This window comes from Pinus tabuliformis, chromosome 9 (genome assembly GCF_031772625.1).
Source record: "Pinus tabuliformis cultivar Carrire ecotype Pingquan chromosome 9, CPIR1, whole genome shotgun sequence".
Classification (NCBI taxonomy): Eukaryota; Viridiplantae; Streptophyta; class Pinopsida; order Pinales; family Pinaceae; genus Pinus; species Pinus tabuliformis.
Genome location: NC_142307.1, coordinates 1,418,931,672 through 1,418,945,873, shown reverse-complemented (window position 1 = coordinate 1,418,945,873; position 14,202 = coordinate 1,418,931,672). Strand labels below are relative to the sequence as shown.

General features: G+C 39.7%; 1 protein-coding gene across 1 annotated transcript in view; it reads left to right on the top strand.

Annotated features, from left to right (window-relative positions):
• PEX5 (peroxin 5) overlaps nucleotides 1-14,202 on the top strand; it is a 442,866-nt gene that overhangs the window by 112,486 nt on the left and 316,178 nt on the right. The window contains exon 7 of the mRNA XM_089444941.1: nucleotides 12,855-13,025. Within this exon, the coding sequence (XP_089301067.1) occupies nucleotides 12,855-13,025 (171 nt within the window). The remainder of the gene's footprint in view (nucleotides 1-12,854; nucleotides 13,026-14,202) is intronic.

Genomic DNA, 14,202 nt, shown 5'->3' with positions numbered 1-14,202 from the left:
ATAGTGCATGATATTAAATCCACTAAGGTTGAGCTGGATATCTCTCTTATTGCCTTTCTCAAAGCACTCTATCCTACCTACTCTAACTATCTTGAGTCTTTACAAGCAAACGGAAATCTTAAAGATATAACCTTTGACACTCTTGTGAAAAAGTTTGCTGAAAGAGAGAAAGCCTTTGGAAAGAAAACAGTGCCTGAATCTTCTGAAGAGACTGTTTGCCTTGCTCATAAAGAAAAGCAGCCTGCTCAAGATTCTACAAGAGGAAGAGGTGGACGAAGAGGAAGAGGAAGATACTTCAGAGGCAGGGGGGCAGACATCCTCAAGCAGAAAAGGCAGATCTGCATTGCATTCGCTGCAAACGAAATGGATCACATGATGCTTCTACATGCAAGCTACCATGGGACAAAGTTGAGCAGAGAAGAAATCAGCAGAAAGGTAAAACTGATGACACAGACAAAGGTAAAGCACCTGAATCCGCTCACTATATTGAGGCACAATGTAACATTGGAGTAAATGAAGATTTGTTTAATGCTTCACTTGCTTCTTCCAAAAATGACTGGTTGCTAGATTCAGGAGCAACCTGTCATATGACTCATAGGAGAGATTTCTTTGAAGATTTCACTGACAATGTTGATGGAGCAGTATACTTTGCAGATCAGTCAAAAATCAAGCCATCAGGGCTTGGCACAATCAGGCTTAAACTGCCTGGTCTTCCAGACTTTCTTCTGGATCATGTTCTATATCTCCCACAGCTAAAGAGAAACTTGCTGTCCCTGGTCCACATCCGCCAGCAAGGTCACTCCATTCACATGTTTGATGGCAAGCTTGAGGTAAGAAAGGCATCTAACCACTCACTTGTCATGAGGGGTATAGAAGAAGAAAGACTCCTTAAACTGCAAGGAACCTCTGCTCATGCACAACATTTCTCATATATTTCTCATCATGAAGAAGGTGCACTTCCATCAAGTTTATTATGGCATGCTAGATTTGGACATTTAAACTATGATAGTCTCCGCTTGTTGAAGAAAAATGGTGTTGCTGGTTTGCCTACAATTCCTAGAAAACATAAACAATGTGATGCTTGCATTCTAGGAAAGCATAGCAAACAGTCTTTTCATGATTCACATTCAAGAGCACATAGGAAGCTTGAACTTATTCATTCAGATTTATGTGGTCCAATTCCTGTTCCTTCTGCAAATGGAAATAAATATATCATGACATTTATTGATGATTACACCAGAATGTGTTGGGTTTATTTTTTGAAGAACAAATCTGATGCTTTTCAAACATTCAAGAATTTTCATAAATGGATTGAAAATGATGCACAATCTCATATTGGGTCTATTCGCACTGATAATGGAAAAGAATATACATCAAATGAATTTGAACACTATCTTCGCCTACATGGGATTAAACATCAAACAACTGTGCCTTATAATCCTCAACAGAATGGTGTAGCTGAAAGAATGAACAGAACAATTTTGAATATGGTACGATCCATGCTTTTCTTCAAAAATGTAAAGACAATGTTTTGGGCTGATGCTGTTCTATGTGCTGCATATATAAAGAATAGATGTCCATCTAGTGCTATAAGAAACAAGACTCCTTATGAATTGTGGTATGGACATGTTCCTTCAGTAAAACATCTCAGGATATTTGGTTCCACCTGTTATGCTTTAATACCAAAGGTACATAGAAACAAACTTGGTGCTAGAAGTCGTAAGTGTATCTTCCTGGGGTATTCAAACACATCTAAAGCATATCGCCTTTATGATGAAGTAAATAAGAAGTTTGTTTTATCTAGAGATGTCATTTTTCTTGAATCATCCAAATCTGACAGTGTTGTTGAGCGGCAACTTGATCGCTTGGATAGATTCACAAAACCGAAATCATTCCAAGAGTTTAATAATCAGATTCCACATCTTGAAGGGGGGATTCCTATACTAGATCAACATGTGGAATCTCCTTCAGAAGAACAATCTCCCCTGCATGACACTCCAACAACGGATGATGCTTTAAGTGATGTAATTGATAGAATTGGGAGACTCAATCTTGATTCAGACCCAACTCAATCAACAGAAGAGCCTGGACCATCTCAAAAAGGTCCCCCAAAGTGGCTGACAAAGACACTTGAAAGTGTTCATCCTGATGAAATTGGAAAAACAGGAACCAGAAATTCAAACCGACAAGATGGAGGTGATGTAGATAACTCTAATTCACCTGTTGATATGGATGTTACTTATGATTGTGAATTGAACTTGTCTACAGATTTTGAACCAACTTCCTTCAAAGAAGCTGCTTCTCATGATGAATGGAAAGAAGCGATGCAGAAGGAGTATGATGCCCTCATAAAGAATGGCACTTGGAAGCTGGTTGATCCTCCATTTGGAACCAAACCAATTGGCTGCAAGTGGGTCTACAAGAACAAGTACAAAGCTGATGGCTCACTTGACAAGCACAAAGCTAGGCTTGTGGCAAAAGGTTTTGCACAGAAGGAAGGGGTCGATTATGAGGAAACTTTTGCTCCCACAGCAAAATGGGCCACCATCCGGACACTCTTTGCACTAGCTGCTCAGAACGGTTGGAAAGTCCATCAAATGGATGTAAAAACTGCATTCTTGAATGGAGATCTAAAGGAGAATGTTTTTATGTCCCAGCCTGAAGGATTTGCTGTGAAAGGACATGAACACAAAGTATGCAAACTTGTGAAGTCCTTGTATGGCCTCAAACAAGCACCACGAGCCTGGTATGAAAAACTAACTGAGCATCTTCTGAAACTCAACTTCAATCATTTTGATCTTGATGATGCAACTTTATTTGTCAAGAAAGTTGGCAAAACAGTTGTATATCTTGTGGTATATGTAGATGATCTTTTAATGACAGGGAACAATGAAAGCTATATTGCATCCATAAGGAAAGAATTAGGAAATTTTTTTGAAATGACTGATTTGGGCTATGTTCATTACTATCTTGGCATTGAAGTAACCCAACATCCAAAGTCCATATTTCTTTCTCAAAAGAAATACATTGGAGATTTGTTATACAGATTTGGCATGACAGAGTGCAATCCCCTTTCTACTCCAATGGAACAAAACTTGAAGCTCACATCTACTGAAGGAAAGGAATTTGAGGATGCAACAAAGTATAGACAGCTTATAGGAAGTCTCATCTACCTCACTACTACCAGACCAGACATTTCATTTGCTGTTGGAATCCTCTCCAGGTTTATGCAAAGGCCTTGTGAGGGACATTGGTCTGCTGCAAAAAGAGTTCTAAGGTACTTGAAGGGAACTCAAGACCTTGGAATCAAGTATACACAGGTGGACGACTTCAACTTAATTGGATACTCTGATTCAGACTTCGATGGAGACAAAGAAACTGGGGTATCTACTTCAGGATATGCTATGAGTCTTGGATCGGGAGCTGTCTCCTGGAGATCACGCAAACAATCAGTACCAGCAGATTCCACAACAGAAGCAGAATATGTGGCAGCAGCTGAAGCAACGAAAGAAATTGTGTGGCTCAGGAAATTTCTTGAAGATTTGCAGGTAAAACAAATACAATCAACTCCACTCATGATTGATAACACCTCTGCAATAAAATTGGCCAAGAACCCAAAGTTCCATGATCGTACTAAGCACATCAATACTAAATATCATCTGATCCGACATCATGTTGAGGCCAAAACAATCCATCTCCGTCATTGTTCCACAAACGAGCAAATTGCAGACATCTTCACCAAAGCGCTTGGAAGAGAAAAGCTTGAAAGATTCAGAACGATGCTTGGACTCACCAACATCCCTTCAGATTAAGGGGGGGAATGTTGACACCTAATCCGAAACGGATGAGGTGAAGCTGGACAGTCATCTAGAAGATGAACTGATCCGTTGTGTATATGTATAAATAAATAATTGTCTAATGAATAAATCAATCAGTTCTGTCTTGCGCTCATTAAATTGCTGGAGTTACCCTGGCCTGACAGGAGCGACAAAGGGAGCTACAGTGTAGGAGTCCCATGACACCATGAAGCAGTAGTGCGAGATGCACTGAGTTGATGCAACAGTGCAGAGGTCAGAGAGGGAGCACTTGTCAGTGACAGAGGGAGCTTAAACATCGAGAGTGTTTCTAGCCTGACAGAGATGTCAGAGTTGGGAGATCAGTTACTTACTTCTTAATAACTGAGTTGCAGTGCAGCGGTTAGCAGTGGAGTGTTATGGGCAGCACGATGCAACATGATGAGAGGGGTTGCATTGCAGATGTAGCAGTGGCAGTGGTAGGGCCATGGGCAACAACATGGATGCAGAGGGAGCTGCATACATGATGCAGCAGTGCAAATGATGTTGGGTAGCAGGCCTAGCATCAACACAGGGACCGATGCTGGATGATCAGGGTGATGCTGAGTGAGGAGTATTACTAGAGCACAATTCTCGCTAAGAGGGAGTGTTGATTTGGGGAGGCATCGGATGTGCTCTAGCCACGAAAATTGGTGGAGAGGCTAAAGCACATGAGACCTCCAATAGGCAGAAATGATTTGGGCAGATTCTAAATAGTTTGGGAGATATTAAAATAATTAATATTTTTAATGGAGTTCCTAACTCTAAACTTAGGAAAAATAAAATATTAATGTGTATTAATATAAAACTGTGTTAGAATGGTCCAAAAATCATGGATCAAGCCAGATCTAATCTTAGCCGTTGATTAGGGACTTAATCTCAGCCGTTGAATTATCAATGAGAAAAAGTATATAAGGAGGCTTGAGGGTCAGTTGGAGAACACATTGAGTTGATCAAGATTTCGACTTTATGGGGCTAGGTTTGCTGAGGAAGTTGAGAGAGTGATCAGAGTTGCAGCTGAGGGGCAGTGAATATAGAAGCAGAGAGGCAAAGATAGTACCAGGAGGATCAACGCTGTAGTCGAGAGTGAGGGACGCAGAACTAGCCAGGGGTTCATGCAGAGGCAGCCAGGAGTTGCGCAGTGCCTCAGAGGGCCAATGTGGGTGATGCAGAGGACCAGAGGGCAGACGCAGGCCAAGCCAGAGTGATGCTGGGCAAACACTGGGCTAGAAAGGGCTGGCGCTGTCCCTAGACGCTGATGCTGGGGTTTCGTGGGGCAGATTGTAGCTGTGAAGTTGCTAGAGTGATTATCTGGGGTTTCAGCCGGAATATCTGCTTCTGAGTAGAGAGGTACTATTATCGAGATTATTCTCCATTGGGTGAGCTGGTTTTGGCATCCAGATTCTATTCAGAAACTGCATAATAATAAAACCCTCAGATAGTTGCACCAGTTTTCCCGCATTGGGTTTTTCTAGGGACATTGGTTCAAAAACAACGGTGTCACTTGTGTACTTGTTTTGTTTCCTTCAGTTCATGATCTGTAATGTGTTGAGCATGTACTTGTATTTATTTCCAGTATTTACATGGTAAATAACTTGTTAATTAACAAGACAAGTAGGTAGGAATAAATCAAAAAGTACATGAAGGGTTTCTAACAGTTAGACTTAGAAATTAGTACGCATCGATTTGGTAAGAAATTATTATTGTTGCAATGATTAACTAGGTAAACGACTATTTTGAAATGAATACGACGCTTCCTCAAAATCAACACACTTTAACAAATGAGAAACATCAATTCTATTGGAGCTATGGACTTGTCCACCGACAACGCTCTTATACTCAGTTGTTTGGGTCATCATTGAGTTGTATCTTTCCACTGTGTGAATGAAAGTTTGAAACACGTGAGGGGTATTTAAGCCGACATTTTAGCCATTGTTTCACCTATGCATTATCACGGGAGAACTGTGGCCACCATTCATGCGATAATTTCTTAAGGGTTTTTAATTGTGGTCAATGTCTGTTGAAAATCTCTAGTAATTGTGCCTCTGTGAGGAGATTTGCTGCCGCTGTAACCACAATCACATGTTGGGGTTAATACATCTATCACACCCAAATCATAGTGTGTGGAAGGTAGGATTACCAGCATGTGGCCGAGTTGCGTCCTTACTAACCATAACATTTAAATTAACCATGGGTATCAAAAGAAGGATCACACTCTATAAGAAAATGCATTCAATCTAATCCAAAGATCTCAAGCAATTGTATCCATATTAGAATACTTGAGTTAGCAGACCTATAAAGTAAAAGAATATTTAAAAGCCCTATGCGAAAAAGGGTTATCAAGTGTTATTTAGAAGGTTGAAGGAAAGTAATATAGTCCAACTATTAATTTAAAAATTTAAAATCAAGCCTTATATATCAAATCCCAAATTAAGGAAGTGGGTTAACAAATTCAAAAAGCAGGGTTATCATTTAAACTTAAGAAACTTTAAGGAAAAAAGATTAAAAATAATTCTAGGTCCCAATTCAAATTATAAAGGGCTGAATATCATTTTGCGAAAATGAACGAAAGAAGATTCTTTTATAAAAGTTGTGCAACTACATGTTGTGGGCTATGTACACTAAAGGGGAGTATTCAAGGAAAAGAGATTAATATCATTATCAATGTGAACTAGAAGGACAATAACATTAAATGGATTTGACAAATCAATTATTAATTTTAGAGAAAAAGAATATATTTTTTGCAAGAGACGAACTGAATTTAAGGACTTGCAAGTGACAATTGATGATTGTGAATGTATATCTTGTTGAAGCTTGTGGTAGCTTCAAAAGGTCTTCTGCATAGGCTTTGTGTCTTAGCTTGTGGAAGATGATTTATTTCCTCTTTAGGTGTATGCTTGGTGAAGGGATTTATGTCTTCTTTCCTAAGTCTAACTTAGGAAAAATACAATAATTAAAGTTAGTTAATTATTGTGAACTATTAAGTCATTCTCTAAGGATAAATAATTTAATTATTTAAGTAACTTAAAAATATTCTCAGGCATTAATCTCCAAGATCTTCTAGAATGAAGATTAGGGTTAGGGATTTGGGCTTAATGATTATAAAAGAAACCTAGCGAAGAGGTGAAGATACAAGAACGCAAGAGAGAGGCAACTACAACATTTTTGGGAAGGCGATTTTCTCAAAAAGGAGAGAACAAATTCTCTAGAGCGTGAGGCTCAATTCGCTTGAGGAGAAGGAAGTAGAATAGAGGGATAATTTCAGGGTGTTTCTAGGATGTTGATTAGTTGATAATTGGAGAGGCCAAATTGTTGAAGTGAGAAGGAGGCATAGTTGTTGGGGAGGCTGATTTGCCAAGGTCGAGTTGTGAGTGTGCAAACGCTGAGGGAGAGCTAGGTGCAGAGGCCAATTTTTTGGTGAGAGGTGGGGCGATTTTCTTCAGGTTGAATTTCTTCAGAGGTTGATTTCTAGTTGGCCGATTTTCCTTGGGCCGAATTATTCCAATGGGGCCAAGTTGTAGGTTCCAGTCACTGTATTTTTCTTTGTAAATTCTCTGTGGGTTGAAACCCTGATTTTCTAGAATCCTTTGAGCTCTAATTTCTCCCTTATTCTATTTGACCACTTCTTGAGCATTGTTTTTATCTGGTATAGGAACATTGCCTTCAACAAATTACATGACTTCATTTTCTTTAAGGAATAAATCAATCCTCTTCTTCCAAGCTTTGACGTTGGATGCTCTATTGAGCTAGTTGCCTTCCTTGCAGGTAGATGTCATTTGATTGGGTGCCTGTTTGAGACCGCACAACTCTCGCTTGAGTTTGCACACATGAGACTCCTAATCAAATGTCTCAAAACCTTCTGGTTGCTCGATGTACACCTCCTCCTCAACAACACCGTTGAGAAACACTGTTTTTACATCCATCTAGTGGATCTTCCACCTCATCTGCGCATCCAGTGCAAGAATTGATTTAAAGGATGAATACCTTGCTACAAGAGCAAAGTTTTCCTCATAGTCAATTCCCTCAACACTAAGAATCCTTTGCCCACAAATCTAGCCTTATACTTCTCTATGCTCCCGTCTGCTGCATGCTTAACCTTGAAGATCCATCTCAAACCTACAACTGATTTGTCTGCCGGTCTTGTGACCACTTCCCAAACACTGTTCTTCATGATGGATTCATATTCTTCCACCATTGCATCAACCCAAACTGGTTGCTCAACTGCTTTCTTTAAAGAGGATGGCTTAGTCTCTACAAGATCAGTCATTAGAGCCATGCAGAGAGTGTACCTCTCAGTGGACATGCTTTGCCTGTGCAAATTTGAAGGAGCGCCCACATTCTCCCTCGCATCCTGCACTAATCTATCAGCTTCCCTAGTTCTTTTTCGCCCTTCTTTGATGGTTCTGCTTGAGTGGATGTCTCTGCTATCTGCTCGTCTATTTGTGGCTACTCCACAACTTCCCGAGGCTCCTCCTTTGGAGCTAAAGCTCCCCTTCTGGTGGGATTTGAAGCTCCCGCTTAAGAGAGCACCACATCGCTTTCTCCTCATCAAAATTTATATCCCTTTGCACAACTATCATTCTAAGGGCAGGCAATTACACCTAGTAATTGTGTGGAGTTTCGGTGTAACCGACAAAACTCCCAACTTTGTTGTCAGCTCAAGCTTCTTCCTCGAATCTTTGGAGACATGGCAGTAAACAGAGGCTCCAAAAATCCTGAAGTGAGACACATCTGACTTTCTCCCTGATAAAGCCTCCTCTGGTGTAATGATACCAAGAATTGGATGAGGACTCCGGTTTTGTAAGTAGACTGTTGTGTTACATGCCTTTGCTGACAAATGCAGTGGTAGGCCTTGGTCATGTAGCATAACTCTCACAACTCCAACAATGCTCTAGTTCTTTCTCTCAGCTACCCCATTCTATTGTGGGTTGTGGGGTGCTGTCATCTCTCTTCGAATGCCTTCTTTCATACAAAACTCCTTGAAGTCATTCGAAACATACTCACCTCCATTGTCGCTCCTGAGAGCCTTCACCTTCTTACCGATCTCTTTCTCAACTAGTGCCTTGAATTCTACAAACTTTGAGAATGTCTCATCCTTCTTCTGCATGAAGAAGATCCAACACTTCCTTGAGAAATCATCAATAAAAATAACAAAATATTTGTGTCTGGCAGTGGAGGCTGTCGAGAAGGGTCCACAAACATTAGAGTGGACTCTTTCCAAGATTGCATGTGCTTTGCTGTCTCGCTCATGGAATGTGGATTTCACATACTTCCCCAAGGTACAACCTTTGCAGACATCCTGCTGCTCAAGTGCTCCTTTAGGGAGGCCAATGGTTATTTGCTGCATAATTTTTCAGGGCATCATGATGCAAATGACCCAATCTCTTGTGCCAAAGTTCATCGACATCACGCCTTTGCACTTTCTCTGTCTTACTGCTTAATGCAACACAATCTTCTACATCCAACCTGTGAAGCACTTAATGCAACACAATCTTCTACATCCAACTTGTATAGGTTCTTCACCCGAACCCTAATCTGCTTCACCTGTCCAGTGGCTATGTGTCTCAGGAATGCTTTCCCTTTGCTGAAGATCATATCATAACCATAGTCTTCCAAAACTGCTACAGAGATGAGATTCTTCTTTAGGCCTGGAACAAACATGACATCTTTGAGGCGATGAGGAGATCCCGACTCCCTTTGAAAGTTTACTATACCAATCTCAGTAGCACTGTACCTTCCATCGTTCCCAAACTCAATATGCATCTAGAGATCTTTCTCCTCCAGGTCACTAAAAAAATCTCTACACCCTGTCATGTGGAATGAGGCACCAGAGTCCAAGTACCACACACTCCCCATCACAGTGCTAGCCATGCATGCGATAAGGGTGAAGTCTAGCTCGAACTATGAAGCCAATGCCTCAACTGCTGCTCCTCCTGAGTTCTTCTTGCTAGACTTTTTGTGTGGACACTTTCTAACATAGTGCTCGAATTCATGACAATTGAAGCATTTTATTTTGGACAAGTCTTTCTTCTTGCTCCCTTGGTTGGATTCTGGTTTGGTTTGAGATTTCTTCCCTTTGCCCTTCTTTCCCTTTCCAACCAATGCAAAATTTTCTTCATCCTCTCCCTTGGATGAAGTTCCATCTCTAGTATTCCGCCTAATCTCTTATTTTACCAAATTGGACCACAAGCGTTCTTAATTCGGTAATTTCTCCTTCCCATTCATCGAGTCCTGGTAGCTATGCTAGCTTTTGGGAAGGCCTAGAAGAGCTAGGCTCACCAGGTCATGTTTTGCAACATTCACACCAACCCCTCCAAGCTCATCACGAACTTGGGTAAATCTGCTTAGATATTGCAGAATAGTATCATTCTTCTGCATCTTGATGTTTCGAAGTTCTATCAGTGCCTTCCACATTGCGAAAGGAGTTTCTTTCCCATGGAGATTTGAGACAATTTGTTCTCAGACTCCCTCCAAGATTATTCTCCTTGCCTTGGCTACATCTTGCTTCCATTGAGCTAGGTTGTAAGCATCAATTGATCCTGGTTTTGGAATGTCTGTCTTGACATAATCCAACAACACATTGTCATCAACCACTACCTCCATGCGATCCTTCCAGGCAATGCAATTCGAGCTGCCTTCCAAGGCATACTCTAATCTATGTCCATTGAAGGCCATTCTCCCAACTCTGAGGAAATTCTACTACACTGAAGCTGCAAATTTGAACCTCTTGAGGAACAACTTCGAAATTTGGTGATAGAATTGCAATTGCTCAAGAAATTTTAATCTAAACCAAGAGACATAATTCTACTCTATTGATCTGCGGAATTCAATTCACAATTTAGAACAAAAATCTTAGACATGCAATAAGAAATAACACACATGCACAATTTTTTTCTAAGGCAACCCAACTGGGAAAAACCTCTCAAACCTCTTTGCATTAATAAGATGAATAAAGATGTATTACAATTGCTAGCTCAGACTGAGCTCAACCTGCAAGTGAATAACCTTTCTCTCTGCTCAATGAGAAGCTCTGACCGAAAATTAGTGAATTTCTGCATCTGCTTGAGCCCCTATTTCCTTGCGCAATTCCTAGAGAATTAGCCCCTATTTTTTAGGATTTTTCCTCCAATTGATTGCGCAATTCCCAAGGTTTGATCATTTGATTGCATGCAACAACTGTACACTCAAACTAGTTTACAACTACTTGTTACACTGCCTTGGAATCTCCACCACAGCTGGGAACTCGAATTCTTTGCATGCACTAGTTATTTTAGGCTGATTGATTAGTTAATTGGATGATCACTGAGTTAGACTGTTGTCCCACTGCACAATTGACCTTCCACTAGTTCCTCCAATTGTTAGAACTAGTTTAACTGAATTCAACTGAATATAACTGAATTGGATTACTAAAATTTAGCAATCACACATGCTTAACTGAACTCCAAGCCCTTTAACTCGAATTTATTGAGCTAATTGAGTGACGAGAGCCATGTCACACAAGTTATGTGTGGGGCAGCCTAATATTCAACCCTAGGGTCCTACTAATGCTATGCAATTAATTGTAATGTTAAATTCTTAAAGTAGAAGTGACATTCTCCTTTATCTTTCGTTTTCATCATTTTACTCGAGGAATTTAACATTACCATTAGTTCCATTGCATTAGTAGTGCCCTAGGGTTGAATATTAGGGTGCCCTACTCATAAATTATTGTTTTTTTTTTTTAATTGCGTTCCTAGGGTCCTTAGTTGCATTGTACGGAATCAGTCAATTCAGTGAAGAAAGGCCAGTTTTGGTACCAAATCGTCTTTTCCAGTTATGTGACACTGGTCAGACTAGTTAGGGCCTGAAAATGGCTGGATGACTGGCTGGTTGAATTGGTTGTGGTTTGGTTCTGATAACATTGGTGATGATGACACTTACATAAAGGAAACTTATGTCCCCCATGGTATGGCGAGGCAAAATAATCAAATTGTTATTGTAATGAGTGTTTTTAGATCACACCTGAAGTTTACAACCTTCACAACCAGGGAAGAAACCATCACACCATGTCTAAGCCAGAAACTACACCTGAAACCATAGCACAACAACTGAAACGAACAAGTTAAACCAGGAGAACATAGCACCATGTGCATGAAACCATAGCATATGATTTGTATGTGTCTGTAGCATCTAAGGTGTAAGAGATAGGAGCGGATATACCATGGCTAAGGCATCTGAAATATTCAAGGAGAATTGATGTGAAGTGAGATTATCATATATCTAAAGGAGAACATGGAAGAACAAGTCCGAATCTGGATCAAATGAGCATGAGAGCATGCTTGTTACAACACTGCACCCTATGAGAAGACGGCTGAAGAAGTAGTTACCCCCAAGGGGTCAACATGGACATCTGTTCATATTTTGCATTGTATGAGCATGGCTTGGCTTTAATCAGTATTGATGGAAAATGCTTTTTTGTCAAAATGTATATATCTTTACTTTTTGTGCTTCACAATTTATTACCTGATCCAAAGGCATTTTCACTCTTTCTCTCTTCCTGAAAACAGATACAGTATTCTTAAAGTAAGCTTTTATTTTGCTTTCTCCAAGTCAAATGGTGGGCTACTTTGTAAATAGAGTTCTTCAGTTTGCCAACTTACCATGAAGTCCTTTTTATATGTGGTCATTTGTCAGCCTATAGAGTCATCTGAATAGTTTGATATAGATGAACCTTATTCCTATGTGGTGTGTGTAGTAAGGCTTTGTTTCTAGGTCATCACGAAGTTACAAATTTTATGGAATTTATTGTGTATAAGCAATATACTCACGTTCTAGCATTGACTACTTTTAGTGTTGTTTGAAATGTTTGATTTTATTATTTGAGAGGAACGGGTCTACATTCTGTCATAGTTTTGTTTGAGATTTAGACCAAGTGTGCGAGTTCGTTACTTTCTCCCTCTTATCATTCTGTCTTATTTTTGGCAGAAATTGCTAATTATATTTGACAGTATTTAAGTGATTTCTTTTGGATTGTTTGAACAGAATTCAAAGTTCCTCCAGTTTGTATCTAAAATGAGTCGTGGAGAGTTGATCGTTGATGATAACCAGGTTAAACCTGCTGGTTCATCCTCGGCCAATGCATGGGCTGATGAATATCAGGATCAGCATGCAGGGGACATGCATTCTTGGGCTGCTGAGTTTACAGCCGGGGAGGTAATGGCAAATCACTGTTTTTCTCACTCTTCTTTTCATGTTTTTTTTCAACTTTTAATATTTCAAATATGCATCAAAGTCACAACAATTAGACACAAGAGTTACTTGAAGATCCTCTTTCTGTTAAATCTAGAAAGAAAAGGAGTTTACATCCTTTTGAAACATATCAACTCTGCATTTGACCTGAATTGTTAGGTCATTTTTGAATGCTTTCATTTCTCCCAATTGTAGGTGTGAATTGTCTCATTGAAAAATTGTGCACGTTCTTCTCCCAAGGAAAGAGAAGCCAATTGTATCGTATGCCATAACTCTCACAACAATCCCTGATCATACAAGTGCATGTGGGAGGGGATATCAACGTACTAGTGGGATGTGAATAAGTAGTTACTTTCTGCTTGTAATTATGCCTAGCGGGTCATCACAATCAAACACCTCGACATGACATGGCCCACTAAATTTTCTCTTCAATATCAATGCAAAATGGATTGGAGAAATTTACTTTATATGAAGTCTTGTTTTGACTGCTAGAACTTGATGGAGCACCAACCAACCCATTGAAAATTGTATTTGAACAACTTCCTTGCCTTTCAAAGAGCACAACATCTCTTCCTTTGCCTTTTCTTAGAGTCATGAGACCCCAACTTCCTATTTAAATGTGGAGCAATAGGGATCTTGAGCAGTGTTTTGAAAGTCAAAATCGGACTTGGAATTGGCAAGGATCAAACTAGACTTTGATCAGAATTGGCTGATGACTCCATATATGAATTAGTTTACTCAAAAATACACAAAAATAAATTGAAAATTTTAATAATAAAACAGATATTCAAGTACATCAATGTAAACCCAAACATCTGAGATCATATATGCAAAGTTTTCTCATGTATATACCATGTAAGGGTGAATATAACAAAATGGCACCTACTACTTATCGATGATCAAAATGATCACCTCTATTGGGATTCATTATGAAATTCAAGTTCATTCCATGGCTTGAACTTGGCAGACTCCTTGGGACATCTGTGTTGGAAACACTGAGAGGGGGAGGGGGGCGGGTGAATCGGTATTTCCTTAAATTTTCACAATTGGTTAGTTTCTTAAACATTTAGAGCATTAAAACAAACATATGAATCATCATCACATCAATGAACAATACACAGAAATTTCGTCTCAACCAAAT